The sequence below is a fragment of the Montipora foliosa genome, chromosome 6 (genome assembly GCF_036669935.1).
Source record: "Montipora foliosa isolate CH-2021 chromosome 6, ASM3666993v2, whole genome shotgun sequence".
In the NCBI taxonomy this organism is placed as follows: domain Eukaryota; kingdom Metazoa; phylum Cnidaria; class Anthozoa; order Scleractinia; family Acroporidae; genus Montipora; species Montipora foliosa.
The window spans coordinates 19,110,743-19,128,242 of NC_090874.1; the positions used below are offsets into that span (position 1 = coordinate 19,110,743).

General features: G+C 41.5%; 2 protein-coding genes and 1 pseudogene across 2 annotated transcripts in view; 1 reads left to right on the plus strand and 2 right to left on the minus strand.

Moving 5' to 3' along the window:
* The window catches only part of LOC138008797 (uncharacterized), a 3,599-nt gene extending 3,244 nt beyond the window's left edge, over positions 1-355 (minus strand). The window contains exon 1 of the mRNA XM_068856097.1: positions 1-355. This exon is cut by the window's left edge and continues 439 nt beyond it. Within this exon, the coding sequence (XP_068712198.1) occupies positions 1-231 (231 nt within the window). The 5' untranslated portion in view covers positions 232-355.
* A 12,223-nt stretch (positions 356-12,578) lies between these two features.
* On the minus strand, positions 12,579-13,073 carry LOC138005133 (protein phosphatase 1 regulatory subunit 3B-like). Its single transcript, XM_068851406.1, has one exon. The coding sequence runs from the start codon at positions 13,071-13,073 to the stop codon at positions 12,579-12,581; it is 495 nt and encodes a 164-aa protein (XP_068707507.1).
* A 562-nt stretch (positions 13,074-13,635) lies between these two features.
* The window catches only part of LOC138006905 (zinc finger protein 862-like), an 11,134-nt pseudogene continuing 7,269 nt past the window's right edge, over positions 13,636-17,500 (plus strand).

Sequence of the window (17,500 nt, forward strand, 5' to 3'; positions counted from 1 at the left end):
AGTGTGTGTGATGATAAACTCCTTCAGTTGGACTACGTTCTTGTGACGGAGTCGTTGTAGAATTTTGCACTCGTCGTGAAATTTTTGAACATGGCCGTGGGTATCATTTGAGTCGAAAAGTCCATCTCGAAGTATTTTTACTGCAACGAGCTCACCGTTCCACGACTCTTTATAGACCTTTCCGAAGCTCCCACCGCCGATTTCGTTTTTTAGGAGAAATCTAGGTAGCATTTTTAGTTTAACAATATCATTCGAATGCTTCCTTTGGAAAAAGGCGGAAGCACTGAGGGATGCAGCCGCACGCACGCTGATCAGCGGATCCTACCTCTTACCCAGTCCCCGCTAAATCTGATGAGGAGACGGCTCAAGCGATCACTTCAGAAATCGTAAAACAGAGGAAACTAGTGCAGTTGCGTAATCCCAGAATTTGTCGCGGCCGCGTACGAAAGCTTTTCATTACAAAGTTTTTAAACTTAAAAGTCGTCACAGCTCAAACGGGGTTCTACCAATCTCGTACCCAGAGTCCTCGGGCTTTTTGGCCAGCGGGTGAGCGCCCGGAGAAACTCTGGGATAATCGACTCCATTTTCCCAGAAAACGTGGGTTCCGGTCTTATGACGTATGGTTGAGTTTAAACGGAAGCAGAAACGGCAGGTTAGTTTTGCAGGTTGCAGGTTGAAATTTACTGTGACTGTTACATGAATAGCTAACCTTAGGCCTAATTAGGCCTAAAAACGTTTCTTTAGGCCTCCTTAGGCCTAAAAACGTTTCTTTAGGCCTAATTAGGCCTAAGGTTAGCTATTCATGTAACAGTCACAGTAAATTTCAAACCTGCAACCTGCAACCTGCAACCTGCAAAAACTAACCTGCCGAAGCAGAAAAGAGAAAACCGTTAACAGTAAAAATGGCGGGTTGAAAGTGTTCGAGAAACAAGAATTTTAGCTTTACACACAAAGAAACTGGAGAAATGATCATTGGCTTGCTGTAAGAGCAGGTGAAGATGAAACCTCTGACACTTTCGGTGAGTGTATTTTTGGTGTTTCAGCGTACATTCCATCGTTCAGAATGCAATGAAAATGCCATCGTGCAAGCAACACGATCGACAATTTTTTTGTGGAAACGACGCAAATGTCCTCTTCTTCTACAATTTGATGTTTCCGTAATTCTGAATGGCTTTGACAAGACCTTATTCCACGGATTTCGCCTCAAAGAGACTGATGTAATGTTTCCCACGGTACTTTTGCAACAGCAACAATAATCACTTTTTAGCAGCGTGAGAAAATTCCCGTGCGGTATAAGACATAGTTCAAACCTCGTCGTTTTATTATTTTTGTGATTTATATATTTCTGAGGTAGAAAAATTCAAACAGCACTGAAACTAGTTTTAGATTTTGAATGTCCCTCCAAATTCTGGGGCTTCCGAATTACTTACCGACTTCCTGTCGGACTGCCATTGCTACGCAATCGGCCAATCAAAAATATAGTTCAAATCGATTATCCCAGAGTCTCTCCGGGCGCTCACCCGCTGGCCAAAAAGCCCGAGGACTCTGGGTACGAGATTGGGATTCTACAAAGGTGGTCGTAATGCACCTATCAATGTAATGCCGGCGGGGGGGAAGCAGGGCATAGGGTGGATTTGACTTTTTTCAAAAATTTTCAATCAAATTCCCTGTCCACGGGCAAATCATTCCAGTCAAATGCAACCAAATTTCCCCACCCCGGGCTGCACATTGCTGTCAATCCAAAGGCAGAACCTAAGAAAGGCACAATAAAAGTATCTCTAAATAAAACTCTGCAATCTTTTATAAACGTTGGTGCATCACCAAAGATACATGTTCCTATTACAGCTGCAATTATACGTTTTAACCATAATCCGTGTTACACTGCGTAGAATACATAAACCTTTAGAAGAAAGTCCACATTTTGTAAGTTTAAATATACCGTTCTTAGTAAAAGGTACAAAGAAAGTCAGTTTTATCAGTTTACAGTGAATGTAGCGGAAAAGCCATACACTAATCAATTGTACTTGCAAAAATCGACTTGGTTTCTCTTTACTTCCTTCTTTGCTAAAACAAACGAAATTTGAAGACAAAACAGTGAAATCCACTCAGCCTTCGCTTGTTCTCATAGGCCTCCATGATTTACTGATCTTTTCAAACAGTACGGCGCATGCGTGAAGCGTGAAAGCGGGAAACATATGTTCGGCCTCAGTCTTTTTTGTCCGAGTCGGCAGTCAAATATCTCGACGTCGGGCGAAGAAAGATTCAAATATCCCCTCCCCTGGGAGAACAGGATCAGTCAAATGCCCTACCCCAGGGCCAACAAAGACAATCAAATCCCCACCCCATACCCTGCCCCCCCGCCGACTTTACATTGATAGGTGCATAACTAGAGCTGGTCGCTTACGAGAGTGGTCTCAAGGAGAACTTTGACTCTATCACTGCTTTCTCCTTCGCTTGGAGAAAAAGAAAAAGGTACCGCGTGGGGAACGATGGGAGCTAGAGGGAAAAAAGGAAAGGAAGCTTCAGTGGCGGAGAGAGTTATCGCTGTATTATTTTTTGCAACGTCAACGTCTCGTTCTGCATTTCATGACTGTCAATACAACAAAGTTCCTCTGTGCCCGTGTGATTACAGCAGGATTAGCCTGCGTTGCAGCCGGCCCACGCATTGTCTAAACCCTTTGTATAGACCCTTTCCAGCAGGGTCGCAAAGATATATGTGAGCGTTTCTGATAGGCAGGTTTCTTACGCGCCTCACGATTGGCCCAATTCTTACGTGTGCGTGACGGTTGGGCGCAGTGACATGTCAAAATGAGCAGTTCGAACTTGAAAGCCTTTTTCTGGCCAAAAAAACAATGTTTTGAGAGAATTCCTTCAAGGCCAAAATGTGTTTGTAAATTTACCGGCTGGCTCTCCAGCGTTTTTAGTCCAATCGCTGCAGATGTATGGCCGCGTATTCTGCAAAATGCAATCTAGCCGACAGTTCTTGCGTCAAAACAAATCAGCAACTGCATGATATTCACAGATCGACATAAAAAAACTACACACACTACTGCACGTAGCTATTCACGTCCAGGCATTTCGGAGGACACCCAGGAAACTAACAAACCTCGTGGACTTAAAGCGCCAATAATAAGGTTTGCTCAGTTTAAGTTTAGAATAGTCCATGCACTACATAGTCTACGTTATAAGAGAGAAAGCACAAAAACCCCCGTTGTTCAACTTGACTCTTAACTAAGGTCACAAATCACAGTATCACGAGCTCATTCTCTCTTGTCACGAGCTATGAGTCATATTTGACCTGTCAATACTTTATTTCAAATTGGACTAATCGCAAACTGCGTAAGAAACTAGCCAATCAAAAACGCCGACACATGTCCTTGCGACTCTGCGGGATTCGAACACGATATTGTGCCGTTATTCGCAGACGCTCTATACAGCCCGGAGTGGGGGGCGGGGGGTACTTCCTTATAAGAGGCTACTGGGGATGTGCCGCTGGATAGGGTCACATTTTCACCACTGGATTGACCGTAATGGGGTTGCATTTTCAATAGACTTACTAGAATCTCGGGGTCGCACATTTTCGGATTTTTGGGGTGGAAAAATTTTATGTTCAGTGGGATTATAGGATTAGGAATCTTCTCATCTCTAATTTGTTATAATCAAATTGCTTTATCCATGTTAAAAACTCTATTATAACGTTCCTATTTGAAGAAGAATGCTTTCATTTTTCAACTATTTATGATTTTTTTTCTTTTTTCATATGCATAGTAGGTCCCGATAATGCGAGCACGGCCAAACGGAACTGACACTGCGAAGGAAATGATATGTATTTCATCGTTCAAAGTTGATAAAATTTAACTGTTCATACAGGGTCTGGAAGGCCGAGGGAGGTCGTGATCCCGAATTGCCCCGCACTTGTTTATATCACCGCTTCTGAAATTCCCGGATCCCCCTTTTTTTTTTCTTTCCAAAAAACATACTTTAAAAAAAGACTAATTTTGCTACAAAAGCTAACAAATGTAAGTCGATTTAGATTGCCCCCTAAGATGCCAAGGCCATTCCATAAAACAAATCGCTTTTTATATCTCAATATTCGACGGAAGAGCACCAGGGTCGTCCTGTACGTGTGCGTACTGACATCTCTAGCCTGACTATCGAACAGTTAGCATCCCGGGCTCCCTAGATAAGTATGTCAAACTCATACACAACTCGTGCTCTCATTGAAGGTTTTAAACAACCTCGGTCGGGTTTTTAACTGATTCTGGAATCTCTACAGCTCTTTGTGTAGCAGAATAAAAAAAATTATTTGTGGATGGCTGCGTTAGTTCTGGCGCTAGCCTGTTCCAAGTGTTCAGACGATGGAGAGTGGTGCAAAGAGAGCAAAAGGAAAAAAAAAGCGGAAGAAAGAAAAAGGGAGAGAGGAGGGTTTCTTCCCCCTCTCTTCCTGCCCTCAGCACCTCTTATTTTTTCGCTCGCTTTTCTTTGCACCGTCCCACACTATCTGAACGCCTGGAATTAGGGGCTTTTCTGGCGCCAGCAGAAAAAAATTCCGTGGACAAATTCCGTCAGCTAGTACACTGCCATCAGACTCGAGTGATTTTCTGGCGTCGGCATTATCCGCCACCATTTTACCGCCATCAGATATGAGGAGGTTAGCCTCTTCGCCACCCCTGGCAGCCAATACTATGCAAGGAACAAAGCCGCGTCAGTTCCCACTATCGATTCCCTCTGATTCTGAGAACGTCATGCTACATTCCAGTAGCTTACCATCATTTTCTCGTGTGTTCTCTTCTACGTGTCCAAGAGAGATAATTTTGACAAATCCCCTCCCCCCTGTCGATCGCAGTATCACCGCACAACAAAACACGCTGATGAGAGTTCCTGGTGATTTCGTTTTTACTGACGTAACAGAGCTCAAAACCCGTCCACCAGCATCCGTTGTCCATGCAGCAGTGAATCTCATAAGACAAGAAAAGAAGTTCAGTGATGAGAGTGGGAAGCCAATAGATCTTGATATTGAAGATGAAGCAACAGGTATCGCCATTGGTCAACTGGGAATTTTCTCCAGAACCGGTCTAGGACACCTTGAATGGTTACGGGAAATTGCTGAAATGCAGCTCAGTGTTAAAGAAGAAGAAAAGTGGTTGATGCAGTCTCCCGACGACTTGGACAATGAAACAAGAGAGAAATGCCTTCACGTCTTGAAGAAATGTCCTCTTAACTATTTGGTCGCCTCAGAGGGCAAATGTTCCGTGACTGTAAGGGCATTCAGTAATCTTTGTTTGGAGAGATATATTGACGACTCTGTTATTGACACAACGATTGCAAGATTACATCGGCAATCTACTTGCAAAGAAGGTGTGCTGTGCCTCCCAGCTCATACCATGACCTGGCTCGATACTGGTGATAAGAAATTCATCCACGAGTGTTTTAAAGAGAGGCTGGTTGAAGTCAACCCTGAAAAACTTAGCTTGGTTCTCGTTCCTGTTAACTTGAGTGGCACACACTGGGGACTTTTGGTAATTGATGTTCGACTCAAGGAGGTGTACTTTGACGACGGACTTCGGTGGACCTTTTCAAACATGTCCTGTGTCCTTCAGATCGTAAGAGAGCTTCATTTTGTGTTCCCTGGGTGTGATCATTTTTCCTTAAGGCACTGGCTTATGTTGAAGACATTTAAACGATTCGGAATGCCGAGACAACCAGGTGGTGGACAAGTTATCGGAAGTGGTAGCTGTGGTGTTGGAGTTATTTTGTCGGTCAAAGACTTTATTATGTCAGGCCTACCTTTTCGACCCTCATGGACTTTCAACGAAATGACTGTTCATAGGAAGAACATAATGAAATTACTTTTATCGTCACAATAATTAATTGCGCAAAATTCTTTCTTATTTTGTTTTTGTTTCTTGTTTTGTTTTCTTTACGGTTGCGTGTACGTTTCGCAACGCAGCATCCGTTTCCTCAAGATTTGCAAGTTTCTGCAAGTTTCCTCCGTCCTCCCAGACCAAATTTAAAAAATGAAGACCCAGTTCTCTCTGTCGACTGGAACTTGAAAATCTGTTCACTTTCCTTCAGTAACTTAGGACACAAATTTAAGAGGTTTTGAATACAAATTGCCGATCCGCATGTTTTCTAGAAATAGTAAACCTAGAAATTTAGAATTGCAGAATCGCTATCGTTTCTTATGTAAAACTGAAGAGGAATCCCTCGAGCATTTAATGTGTTACTGTAAATCAGTTGAGGTCTTGAACCTGGGAAGAGGTTTTATCTTGGCTGGCTATCCCTGAATTAAAATGAGCATAAAATGCTACATTCGCGTATCTTTTGTTCGAGAAATTCAGTATTGATAATTAATCATGTTATTAAGCTTGGAATATTATTTATCTGTAGGTTATAATAAAAAACCATAATTGGAAGTGTTGCATGTTTCCGTTCTTTCGATGGGTAAAGGTATTATTGACTGTCTCTGAAAGGATTATTTATTATTTTATTAGTTGCCATCTTTTTGAGCAACATCGCAGTATCTTATCAGTGCCATAATCTTTTTCCCTTCCCCAAATAATTAGATAAGCATTATATACCATAGAAATTTGGATAAACTGACCCTTTCAATGCCTTTCTCCTAAAATTACGGCAAGACTCCCCTGTCATGTTAATAATTTACGTGACTGTACTGATAGTTTTCAGAACTTGCCGAGGTTAATACGTTTATAAGGTATGGAACGTAACAAGTCCCTTCAAGTTTAAGGTTATATCTTAACGTGATGATTACACTTTCATGATCATTTAGCATTGAGTGCTGGAATATTAATTTCTCGCTCGCTGTGTGAACTATTGTAGCGTGAGCAAAACATTTTCGTAATGGACATTTATATATTTCACTTCAATCACTTGTAAATCTTTTTTAAAGATTATTTGCCCCTCAAAGGACGAAACTTTTCCGTACTTGCGATGTTTCTTGAAGCGGGCAAAAAGGGAAACATTGCCAGAAATAATGTTTTTGTGTAACATTTTCCCTCGTTTGCACTTCAGTCCCAAGCAAAGTGATGATTGACTTAATTTCCAACGATCGTGACGTCCTACGGTAGACACCTTCCATAAGCAAATCTTAACTTCAATACCGCATTATGTCCTGGAACACAAAAATCGCTTTTATGGGATCACAGTGTGATCGCATCTGTTATGTTGCAAGTCGTCCTTTTTTAGCCGAAATGTTTGTCTTAAATATTCGACCAAATAATTCCAACTTCTGTTAAAGGATCGTCACTATCCCACGGTAAATCGCATTGTCCTCGTGCATCAACGTCATGTTTGAAAGTAGAATTTTAATTAAAATCTGACAAAAAAATATTTCAAGCTAGAGGATTAAAACACCTTTTACCTTGTAAGTGTCAGTGAAAGAGTTATTAATTATATAATCCTGAGGGATTCAATTACATTGGAATGCTACAAGCAACTGGGCACCCCTCTGAGATACGAGGCATATTGCCTCCTATCTCCGCGGGATACCGAGGTACTGTTTTGGTTGTTAAGGGCGTCTGGCTCGTTATGGAACGACAGCAAAGCCATCAATGTCTTAAGGTAACCCGCGATCAGGCGTTTTTTTTTTTTTTTACATTAACTGTTATGCTATTACTTATGCTATTTCTTTCCTGGCATCTGGCTGAGACAGTGGGACTTTCAAATCCGAATCCCGAAAATACCCTTCCAGGGCCCCGTTTCTCGAACGTCCCGAAACTTTACGGGCCATTTTCGGGTGTCACAATTCCCTTTGTATCTCAAGAACGGAGAGGATTTAAGTCGTCAAACTTCACAGTAATTTTTCTATTTGTTACCTTGAAAACATGTCAAAAGATCGGCTTTCCAAAACAAGCGGTTGCCAGTTTCACAAATGGCTTTTCGGGCCCGAAAAGTTTTCGGGACTTTCGAGAAACGGGCCACAGGCCTGTTCATAGTCCCCTATTTTCCCGTTAAATCGGCGAGACGGAGCGTCATGACGTTCGTCCTTGTCGAGTTTGTTGCGGTACTTGATTCTCTTAAACCTTGCCTTGTAGAGTAGTAGTCCCCCATTTTTTCTCGGAGATAGTAGAGCGTGCTAAACGCGAGCGCGCGTGAAAATCACCCCACGCGAAAATGGGGGACTACTCATAGTCTACTGGCCTTGAATGTTGGTGCTCAAAATTCGTTTTATACTGGCGTTAGGCTATGTTCACACTGTACCGGCCGGATGGCTTTTCGTAGAGCTACGAAAAGCTATCGGGTACGTATAGTATGAACAGAAACGGCACCGGCGACACATGTCGTTCACAATCTCGACCCCTGAGCTCTTCTGCGCATGACGACCAGGGAGGGAAGAGCTCTGGGGAACCCTGGAACAAGACTGTCTCTGATTGGTTTCAGGAAAAAAAAAACGTGTTTTTGATTGGTCCCGTCAAATTTAGACGAGCGCGGGTGGACTTGCGGCGTGCCTGGCGATTCCAACACAACAGTCGCGCTCAGGCAGAATAACTGGATTCCTCAATTTTCAAATAAAATACATTTAGCTACGTATCGAAAAGACTTGAATGTGAAAAATAAAAATACAACGACACCTTTGCTAGCTAAAATAATTGGAAGAGAAGGAAAATTGTCATTAATTGTTATTCTATTGCACCACGTACCCTTTCCTGGCCAGTCTGGCTGAGACAGTGGGACTTCCGGTACTCCCTTTGCACTGCAAGTGACTAGACGGCTTCGCATGGAGTCGGATGACCACATAAAATGGAGGTCCTGTCTCCAGTTGGAGACGTAAAAATAGTGTCCTCAGCTAGTATTTTCGTGCTAAATGAATTGACACTCAAATAAAGCGCACTTTTTTTTTTTGATTTTTTTCCTCGACTTCCACGTTATTGTTATCACGCGAAGCAGCCGAGTATGAATGAAAACGTTAGCTTCATGTCGTGAAAAGAGAGTCTTTACCGACGTTTCGGCAATGCTGCCTTCTTCAGGGTACAAGACTATGTATCGTTAAAAAGTTCGTTAAATTCACGAGCCCGATTGCACACTCGCACGCGTGCCGCATGTGACAGCGCCCAAGCGAAGAGTGAAACTAATAAAGTCTCGATTAAAAGTCCACTAGGACCCACAGTCCCATATTAAAAATCAACCTCATATCCTGCTTTCTGCGGTATTCCTGGTTGGCTAGGCCTGCCTTCAATACAGCAACCTTCATGTCCTGCAGTGTGATTGGCTTCAGTTGAAGTGGGCAGAGACAGGAAGGTCATTTCTCCGGCCCATAATACTGAAAAGATAATGCACTAAACTATTAAAACAACGCCCAAACAACAATGCCCTAACAATACCCACGCGTGTCGCGTGTCTCCTTCTCGCGCGCGCGTTTTTTCTTGTGGCCCCTCCTTCCAAGGGCCTGCTACGCAGCCTATTCTTTCTCTTTCTAAACCGGATTACAGACTATAGGATTTCACTTCCATGGCCCCAGTGATTAGAAATGAGGAGAAGCGTATAAAAATATTAAAGAAATACGACTACCGTATTTCTATTCTGTGGATAACTGCGTGAGATTTTTTCTCGCAAAATGTAAACTTTCAGAGACAATAATAACTATCGCACTATACGCCAAAAATAAGGGGGGAGGGGTGGTGTTGCATATTTCAAACAAAAGGGGGTGAAAATTGCTCCGATGGCCATCAAGACGACGTTTAGCGATTTTTACATAGCAGAATGACTTTTTCCGGTCATTGTATGAAATTGATTCGCTATTCATTGTGATATTATTTCTCTTGGAGCTCCTGAGAAAGAATAGTGAAGTACATTGCCTCTTAGTCCTTATCTCAAATAACTACACAAAGGTGTCGAAGGAACACGGAACCTTTTCCTTCTTTTTCTATAATCTGAAGAGTTCTATGCACAAAAGTAAGCTAACTTTGTAGAAAATTACATTATTAAAAGAGATCATTTGTTGTAACGACCAGTCGCCTTCTTAGCGCTGAAACTCAACGATTCACCACTGTGTTCTAAAGTAAAGTAATTATACTACCATAGACTTTAAGAACTATCGGTTCACCATGGTGAAGCCCTACAAATAGCCTTATTGAATAGCTTAATCAAGAAAATTATCCCTAAGGTACATGTTCCGTGATCTGTTCTATCACTTAAAACACTTGTAGATGCAGTAGCTTTTGTTTTTGGTTCCTAAAAAAGGCAAAGAATTTTCCAAACACCATGGTGAATCGTGTAACACTTAAGCGATGGCAAAGATTAAATGTCAGCAAACTCGGCGATATTTACATAAGATCAGTCGTAATGGAATTAGTCGTCTTGTGGGAAAATAAGTCGACTAAAACGTTTTCCACACGGGGGGACTGACTTCTGCTGTTCCTCGGGTATTTGATGGAAGAGATTGAAGCCCGCCCCCTACCTTAATATACAGTCCGCGTTTCTTGAATAGGAAAGACATTTAGCAACAGACATGCCCTTATTTATCGCGCTGAGAAGGGAACTTGCATATGAAAGGATGACAGAGGTGGGGATGCTAGTCGTCTCGCTTATAGGGATGTAATTAAATTTCGGATTTTGGGTTCATATGAAGCCGATATGTAGCCGTGAAGGTCTCGTTTAGGGGTGCACGCGAAGAAATAGAAAAATATATATTTAATACTTTTTAGAGCCCAGATTGGTCTCCTTTAGGGGTTTAATTTAAAATTTCCGACGACCATCCCCGTCCCTTCATATAGGAAGTCCCTCCTCCCCCGGGAAACCAGCCTTTCCTAACAATATACGTTGTTCCTACACCACATTTAGAGTCGGGACGAATTTGAGCCACGTCGGCCAATTCCAAACGCTGGAGTCGTGAAACGTTCCTACAAGAGCTTTGACCACCGAACCGGGTTGGCTCCGGTTGGTTGCGTATCGTACTACCGTGCGGGAGACAGTGAGTTTATTCCCTCTGGGACTAATAACATGCTTCCATTTATTGGCCGTCTGTTTTAACCGTGTTTCAACAGTAGTAAACTCAGTTTTGGCCTTCAGAATTCATACCAGACCACAACACCTGAGATCCGTGCCGTGCTCTTTCTGTAGTATGGTAGTGTGTAGGATCTTTAACGTCCCACAGAGTTTATGAACATTGCCGGAGGGGTTATGAGACGGGGCCTACGGTTTGTAGTCCGAGAAGACTTACAAATCTAACCATCTTCGGATGTAACAAAGGGGCAGCAGTTTCTCCTCAAAGTGTTGGTCCGGTCGGAGCTGTGACTTTACAAAAAATGGATGACAAATGTCCGGCTATATATGTCTTCAGCCTAAACGGATTCACACCCTTTTTTATAAATTTGTTAATTCAACGTTTGACTTCAAACTCAAGGCTAAAATAGCTTCTTACATGAAAGGGGGTCTAACTGCCTTACAGGTTCTTAAAAATCTGGGTTTTTACTGTATCCCATAAAACTGTAAAGAACATTGATTTTGTCATAAGTCGTTTGCTATGCGTCTGTGCTATAACATATCACAGGGGCGAACCAATCAAAATGCGTGCATAATTCAGCTCGTTATATAAAGTCGGATACTCACTGCCTCGCTATCCACCACGAAAAAAAAAGTGATATTCCATGTAACTAAGAGACTGCGTTATGTTAACATTAAAGAGGCTAATATTTACCACTCGGCTACTCCAGCAAAGCAACGGCGTTTACTGATGTCCTACAAAACTGATATTGCATTATAACACATGTATTTCATAATTAATTGTTTTTAATAAAATTATTAGCAACAAGATCACAGTCAAAATACTTATAGTGTGATACCTTCATTACTGAACAAATACTAGAAAAGAGTACAAAATATACATCTAATTTCAAATGCTTCGTGAATCGAATGCACCACACTAATCCTTGATTATTGATTAAAATATTTGACTTGTTGGCAGCTAATAGTGTGGTAGTCACGTTGTTAGTCAGTGAACATTAGCAGACCTTCAGCATCAGGTGTTTTCGTAGTTAGCGGCAAACATGAGGATGTCACGTGATCACGGTCTTGAGTTCACGTTTGAACGGCAGGAAGAGCTTTCAGCGGTGAGTGATTTGCAGTAAGCTTTTCGCCATCAAAAATTGCACAGCTTCACGTTTAAAGGCAAGAAATAGGTTTTTATACCTGCCTGTAATGTACCAGTTAGATTTGTTAACTTGAAGCAATGAATTAGTCATGTTTTTCAGGCGCTAAAATGGATGTTCTTCGACTGGACGAAAAACAACAGGGCGGCACAAAGAATTCGATACTCTTGCAACCTGAGACTACAAACGTTTGCGGTTTGTGGTTCTGCATGAAAAACCAGATGCTGACGGTCTCTATTCCCAAGTACTATTTCTGTAATCAGACATGGGTTATCTCTCTAAAAGAAATACAGTATGTTGATTTCCCATAAAGCCTATCAAACCTTCCGTGTTAACGATAATAGATAATCCCAAAAACAAGAAGAAAATACGATTTGATCAGCAAGAGAGGGAATCAAATCATTTATCTCCGTTTTTGTTCATCTGCTCCTTCAAACCAAAAACTTTGGTCAATCCACTGTTGCCACTAAACTACACCACCCTTATCTTTTCTAAAATATAAAAGATATAATTTAGAATGTATTTCCACACTTTTGACGGAGAATCTTGAGCAACGGTGGGCCCGGGGCATGACGAGCAGCACATCACTCGATAATTATCTCCGTCATTATTGTCCCAAAATTCTACTCCTGGTGCACTGTAGCAAACAGCAAACTCTAGTTCGCAATCTTCGCTCAGCGTTGAAGGCATTGCGATTTCAAACGCAAAAGTGTCCGTAGATCCAGTGTGAGATTCGTCAACGAACTGCGCGACGACATCTTTAGAGGACGACCAGCCATCGAAGGTGTAGCGAACAGTTACTTCCTTATGATCAGCTACATTTCTAACTTTCACCGTTCCATTCACGCTCAAGTCTTTTATAATGATGTCTTCTAAAGAGACCTTTAATTGGTCAAGTCTGTCACTGAAGTCTTGTCTTTTCACAGGTTGGGTGAAATTTGAAAATCTTCCTTTTCCGACATCCATGGTGTTGGTAAATCAGTAAACTAAGGAAACTAGATAACTCTTTTGTCTTTGCGACTCTGTGTCACTATCACGGTTTCTGGAGTAACTGCAGAATACCCGGCCACTCGAAGGAACGCTTCCTCTACACGGCAAAACTAAGTGATTGACTGACTGACTGATCGAGTACGTACGCTGTTAATTAACCTATGGCCACGCGGCTACTGGGCTCCGTAGCTACGCGGCTACTTAGCTACTTGGCTACGCGGCCACGTGGCTAACAGGCTATTTTGGAATGATCGAGCATTCTACAGTTAATTGCAGAATACCCAACCAATCGAGGTAACACTTCATCTACCCGGCTACCCGCTTAAGCTACTAAAACGCTCAGTGACTGAACGAGTACGCTGTTAACGTGCAAACGCGTAATCTGTTGCTACGTGGCTACATAGCTACGCGACTACATTGCTCCTTGGCTACGTGGCTATACGGTCGCGTGGCTGCGTGAGTGCCTCACTTTTTCTTTGCTCTTCAAGAAATAGGAATAACCGGAAGTTTTTTGTTATTTGTTTGTGTTTTTTGGACTGTTTTGTGGATATGGGAGCTTAGCTATTGTTTGAACTTAGTTGTGCAGCCACGTAGCCCCGTAGCCACAGTTCGTCACGTCCGTAGCTGCAATTGTTTTAGAAGGGTTTTGGGGTCGATGGGTATTCTACGGTTACTCACACTGTCAGATGTTCTTCTAGATCGCAGGCAATAATCGCATCGAGCAACAACAATTATTTTAGAGGCAAAATGAGATATCCGAGTAAATTTAATATTCACTGGTTAACATGACATACATTCAGTGCAAACTAGAAGTGAAATAAATTATTACAATAAACAAGTGAAAGTAAATAACTTAGCAGAAAGTCACTATATAAACGTAACATATTCAGAGAACATGACAACGAACGCCAACAATCCCATGTTGGTGACGATAGCTAATTCTGCTCGACGTGTGAATCACATATTGTATTTCTTGTACCATTAGTAACGGTCTTTAGTTTGTCTAGTTTCGGTATCGCCTAAATACAAGCATAACTTGTTCTGGACTGAGCAAGCGGGAACACGAACGCCACGTGAAAACCAACCTTTACAAACAATATTGGTCGTTCCTTTACTACATTTATAGAGTCGGAACGAATTTGAGCCATGTTGGCCAATCCCAAATGCATTTTGAGCCATGTTGATGTTGCAAAACAACCCTACAAGATTTGTAACTCTATTCTTGTACGAAAAAAGTGCTTTGCCTCTGTTAAAACTCATGGCCGCTGGAGACGTCACGAAACTGAATAACTTTATACTAGACGATAGTTTGTCCTATAGGGAATATGCGCGACTCTTCAAAAAATAAGGCTTATGTCCAGCGGTGCAAATGAAAACAGTATACTCAATCTATTTGGGCCCTCGCTCTACAGTCTCTTCCTCACTTACAAAAACCGTAAGAGTTTGTTGGCATTTCATCTTCGCCAAGGCCCTCTTTTCGAAAGAGTTATTATTCTAGCCCTCCTAGCCGCTAAGAAAGACTTCTTCTCCTGAGTTAACGATTAACGAGGTTAACCCAAACGAGGTTAGTCGGTGACATTCCCAGGTACGAGTACTGTACACATGCAGACATAGGTTATCTTTATAAAAGAAAATTATTTTGATTTGCCTTAAATTAAGCCTCTCAAACTTTCAGTGTTCGAAATTAATGATGGCGGATGCTCCAAAAAAAAAAAAAACCCCAAAATACCGAATTAACGATAATAGATAATTCCGCAGAAGAGAGAGAACGTGACACACGGATCTTCGTACTAAGTAACAGGCGGCCGATTCATATTTTAAGAACGTTCAGTCCAAGATTAACAAAAATTCTAAGAACATATACCCAGGCTGAGTAGTATCAAATAAAGGTAAAAGAAATGGAAAACTGTATTGTAACAGGACAATCAACTCAAATACTTAGAAACGTTTTTTTTTTTAAATACATTACAATGAGGTTTTCTCATTGAATGATATACTGATGAACAACTCTGTCCGTAGTCGAACAACCACACAACTTTAAGAATATGTTAAGAACGTTTTCACGCTCAAATCGCAAACAAAATAAGAACTCTCGCCCTCAGCACCACAATTAGACGTTCTAATATAAAAAAAGAAGCGTAGTAAGATATAGGTTCAATTTACCAGTCGTTTTGTGCGTCCGCGTTCCTCCGAGCACACCACGGCTGAATCACTAGTCCAGCCAATTGTATATTCCACCAATCAGGAAGTCGCCTGCCTGCCAAGTACAAAATACAATTGGCTGAATACAAAATACAATTGCAGCGGGTGCTACGTCACGGACAAAGGACGAGGACCACTGATCCAGGCGTTCGTTGCGTGGAGGATGTTAATAGCACTCCTAAAACGGCTGGAAATATAGCCTAGGAAGGTCAGCAAGACAGGAAAATCATTTAGCTCTGTTTTTGTTCATCTACTTCGCCAGTCCAAAAACTTGGGTCAATCCAATGGTCAATAGTAAAACCCATTGACCTTATTTTTTCTAAAATATAAAAGATATAATGTAGAATGTATTTCCACACTTTTGATGGCGAATTGTGAGCTACGGTGAGGCATGACGAGTAGCACATTACTCGATAATTATCTCCGTCGTTATTGTCCCAAAATTCCACTCCGGGTACACTGTAGCATATGGCAAACTCTAATTTGCAATCTTCGAGAAGGGTTGTAGGCATTGCGATTTCAAACGCAAAATTATCCGTAGATGCAGTGTGAGATTTCTCAATGTACTGCCCGACGACCTCTTTATAGGATGACCAACCATCGAAGGTGTAGCGAACGGTTACTTCCTTATGATGAGCTACATTTCGGACTCTTACAGTTCCATTCACGCTAAAGTCTTGTATAATGATGTCTTTTAAAGAGACCTTTAATTGGTCGAGTCTGCCACTGAAGTCTTGCCTTTTCTGGGGGTGGGTGAAATTTAAAAATCTTCCCTTTTCTACATCCATGGTGTTGGCAAACTATACGGAAACTAGATAACTTTTTTTCTTTTCGAATTGTCTTTTTATCTTCGTGGTTTCTCTGTCACTTTACTGCAGCAATGACGGTTTCATCTAGTGTCAAAAAGTTCTCCTTACACACAATCAGACACAAGGAGACGGACAACTTTCGACACAATGTAAAACCGAAACTGTAACGCTTAGAGGGATATCAGAAGTTCTAGCTAAATGCTTTACCCCTCGAACTTCGCTTCATTAAGCAACAACAATTTCAATGAAGCGAAATCCAAAACAGCGATTCGCAAGCTAACTACGACAATAAAAAATTTATTTCCTTACGCTGTTTATGAATAGTACACGAAGACCACATTAGGAAACAGAACTGAAGGTAGCCAATAACAGCTCTATTATGGACCACTAACCCTCCATCAACACGAAAAAACAAAGAAAATGCAAGTTGAAAGAAGCCACAATGAATACCACAGAACGGTACTATCCAATTGTATAATTTTCGGAGAAATGATCCGTAATCTTGACCAGAATAAAATGAAAGGAACTGAAAGTCCTCATTTCCTCCAATTAAACGAACTTATGTACGAAAACCTAAACATGTTACGTTTTCCGTTCTTTTTATCAAAGATTGCAGACACGGGCACCGTCAGTTTCTTTTAATTTATCCATATTTTTTTCTACAGAATTATTATTTTATTCCTTTGGTGATGCCACCTGTCCTTGTGCCAGTTTATTCACCCTTGTAAAACAAAAATACGGCAATGGACCTCAGTTTCGGAACGGATCGACAAACGAACGCAAAAACGCCAAAACGCACTAACGAAATAATGGATACACGATCACCCAAAGAAAATCAGTTTAGCTTGAATGAACAATAACAGAGACCTCGACATGACAAACGTACCATTTATAATAGATTTTTTCGCTAACTATTAAGAAAATTTATGGCTCAAGATATTGGGAACGCTGTCTAAGAGCTTCTCAGAGTATATATAGACGTGCGAAGCCATCCGGCTGTGAACTTGAAGAGAGTTTTGGAGTTGGTGTATTAAATGGTTGGTTATTAGTATTTAGTGTTTGCTTTGAGCGTAGCTTTTTGACATAGTACTCATGCCTTGCTTTTCTCGGCTTGCTTTTTTTTTTGGTTTCGACCGTATTGAGCGAGTTGTTTGTTCTTCATCGTCCGAATCGTCAATTACTGCTTGTCACAGGATGAACCCGCACACCGTAAAATTCCGGTTATTGACCGAATGCATAAATGGCGGCCAAAAATGTATTCTTTTGCTCATGTGCTGATGAGACTCACTAGCCTCGCTATCAAGCAACGTTTCTGTTATATTTTGTCCATGCAAACGAGGCTAATTAGCACGTAAACAGAAGATTTTTTTTTGGCCGCCATTTATGCATTCG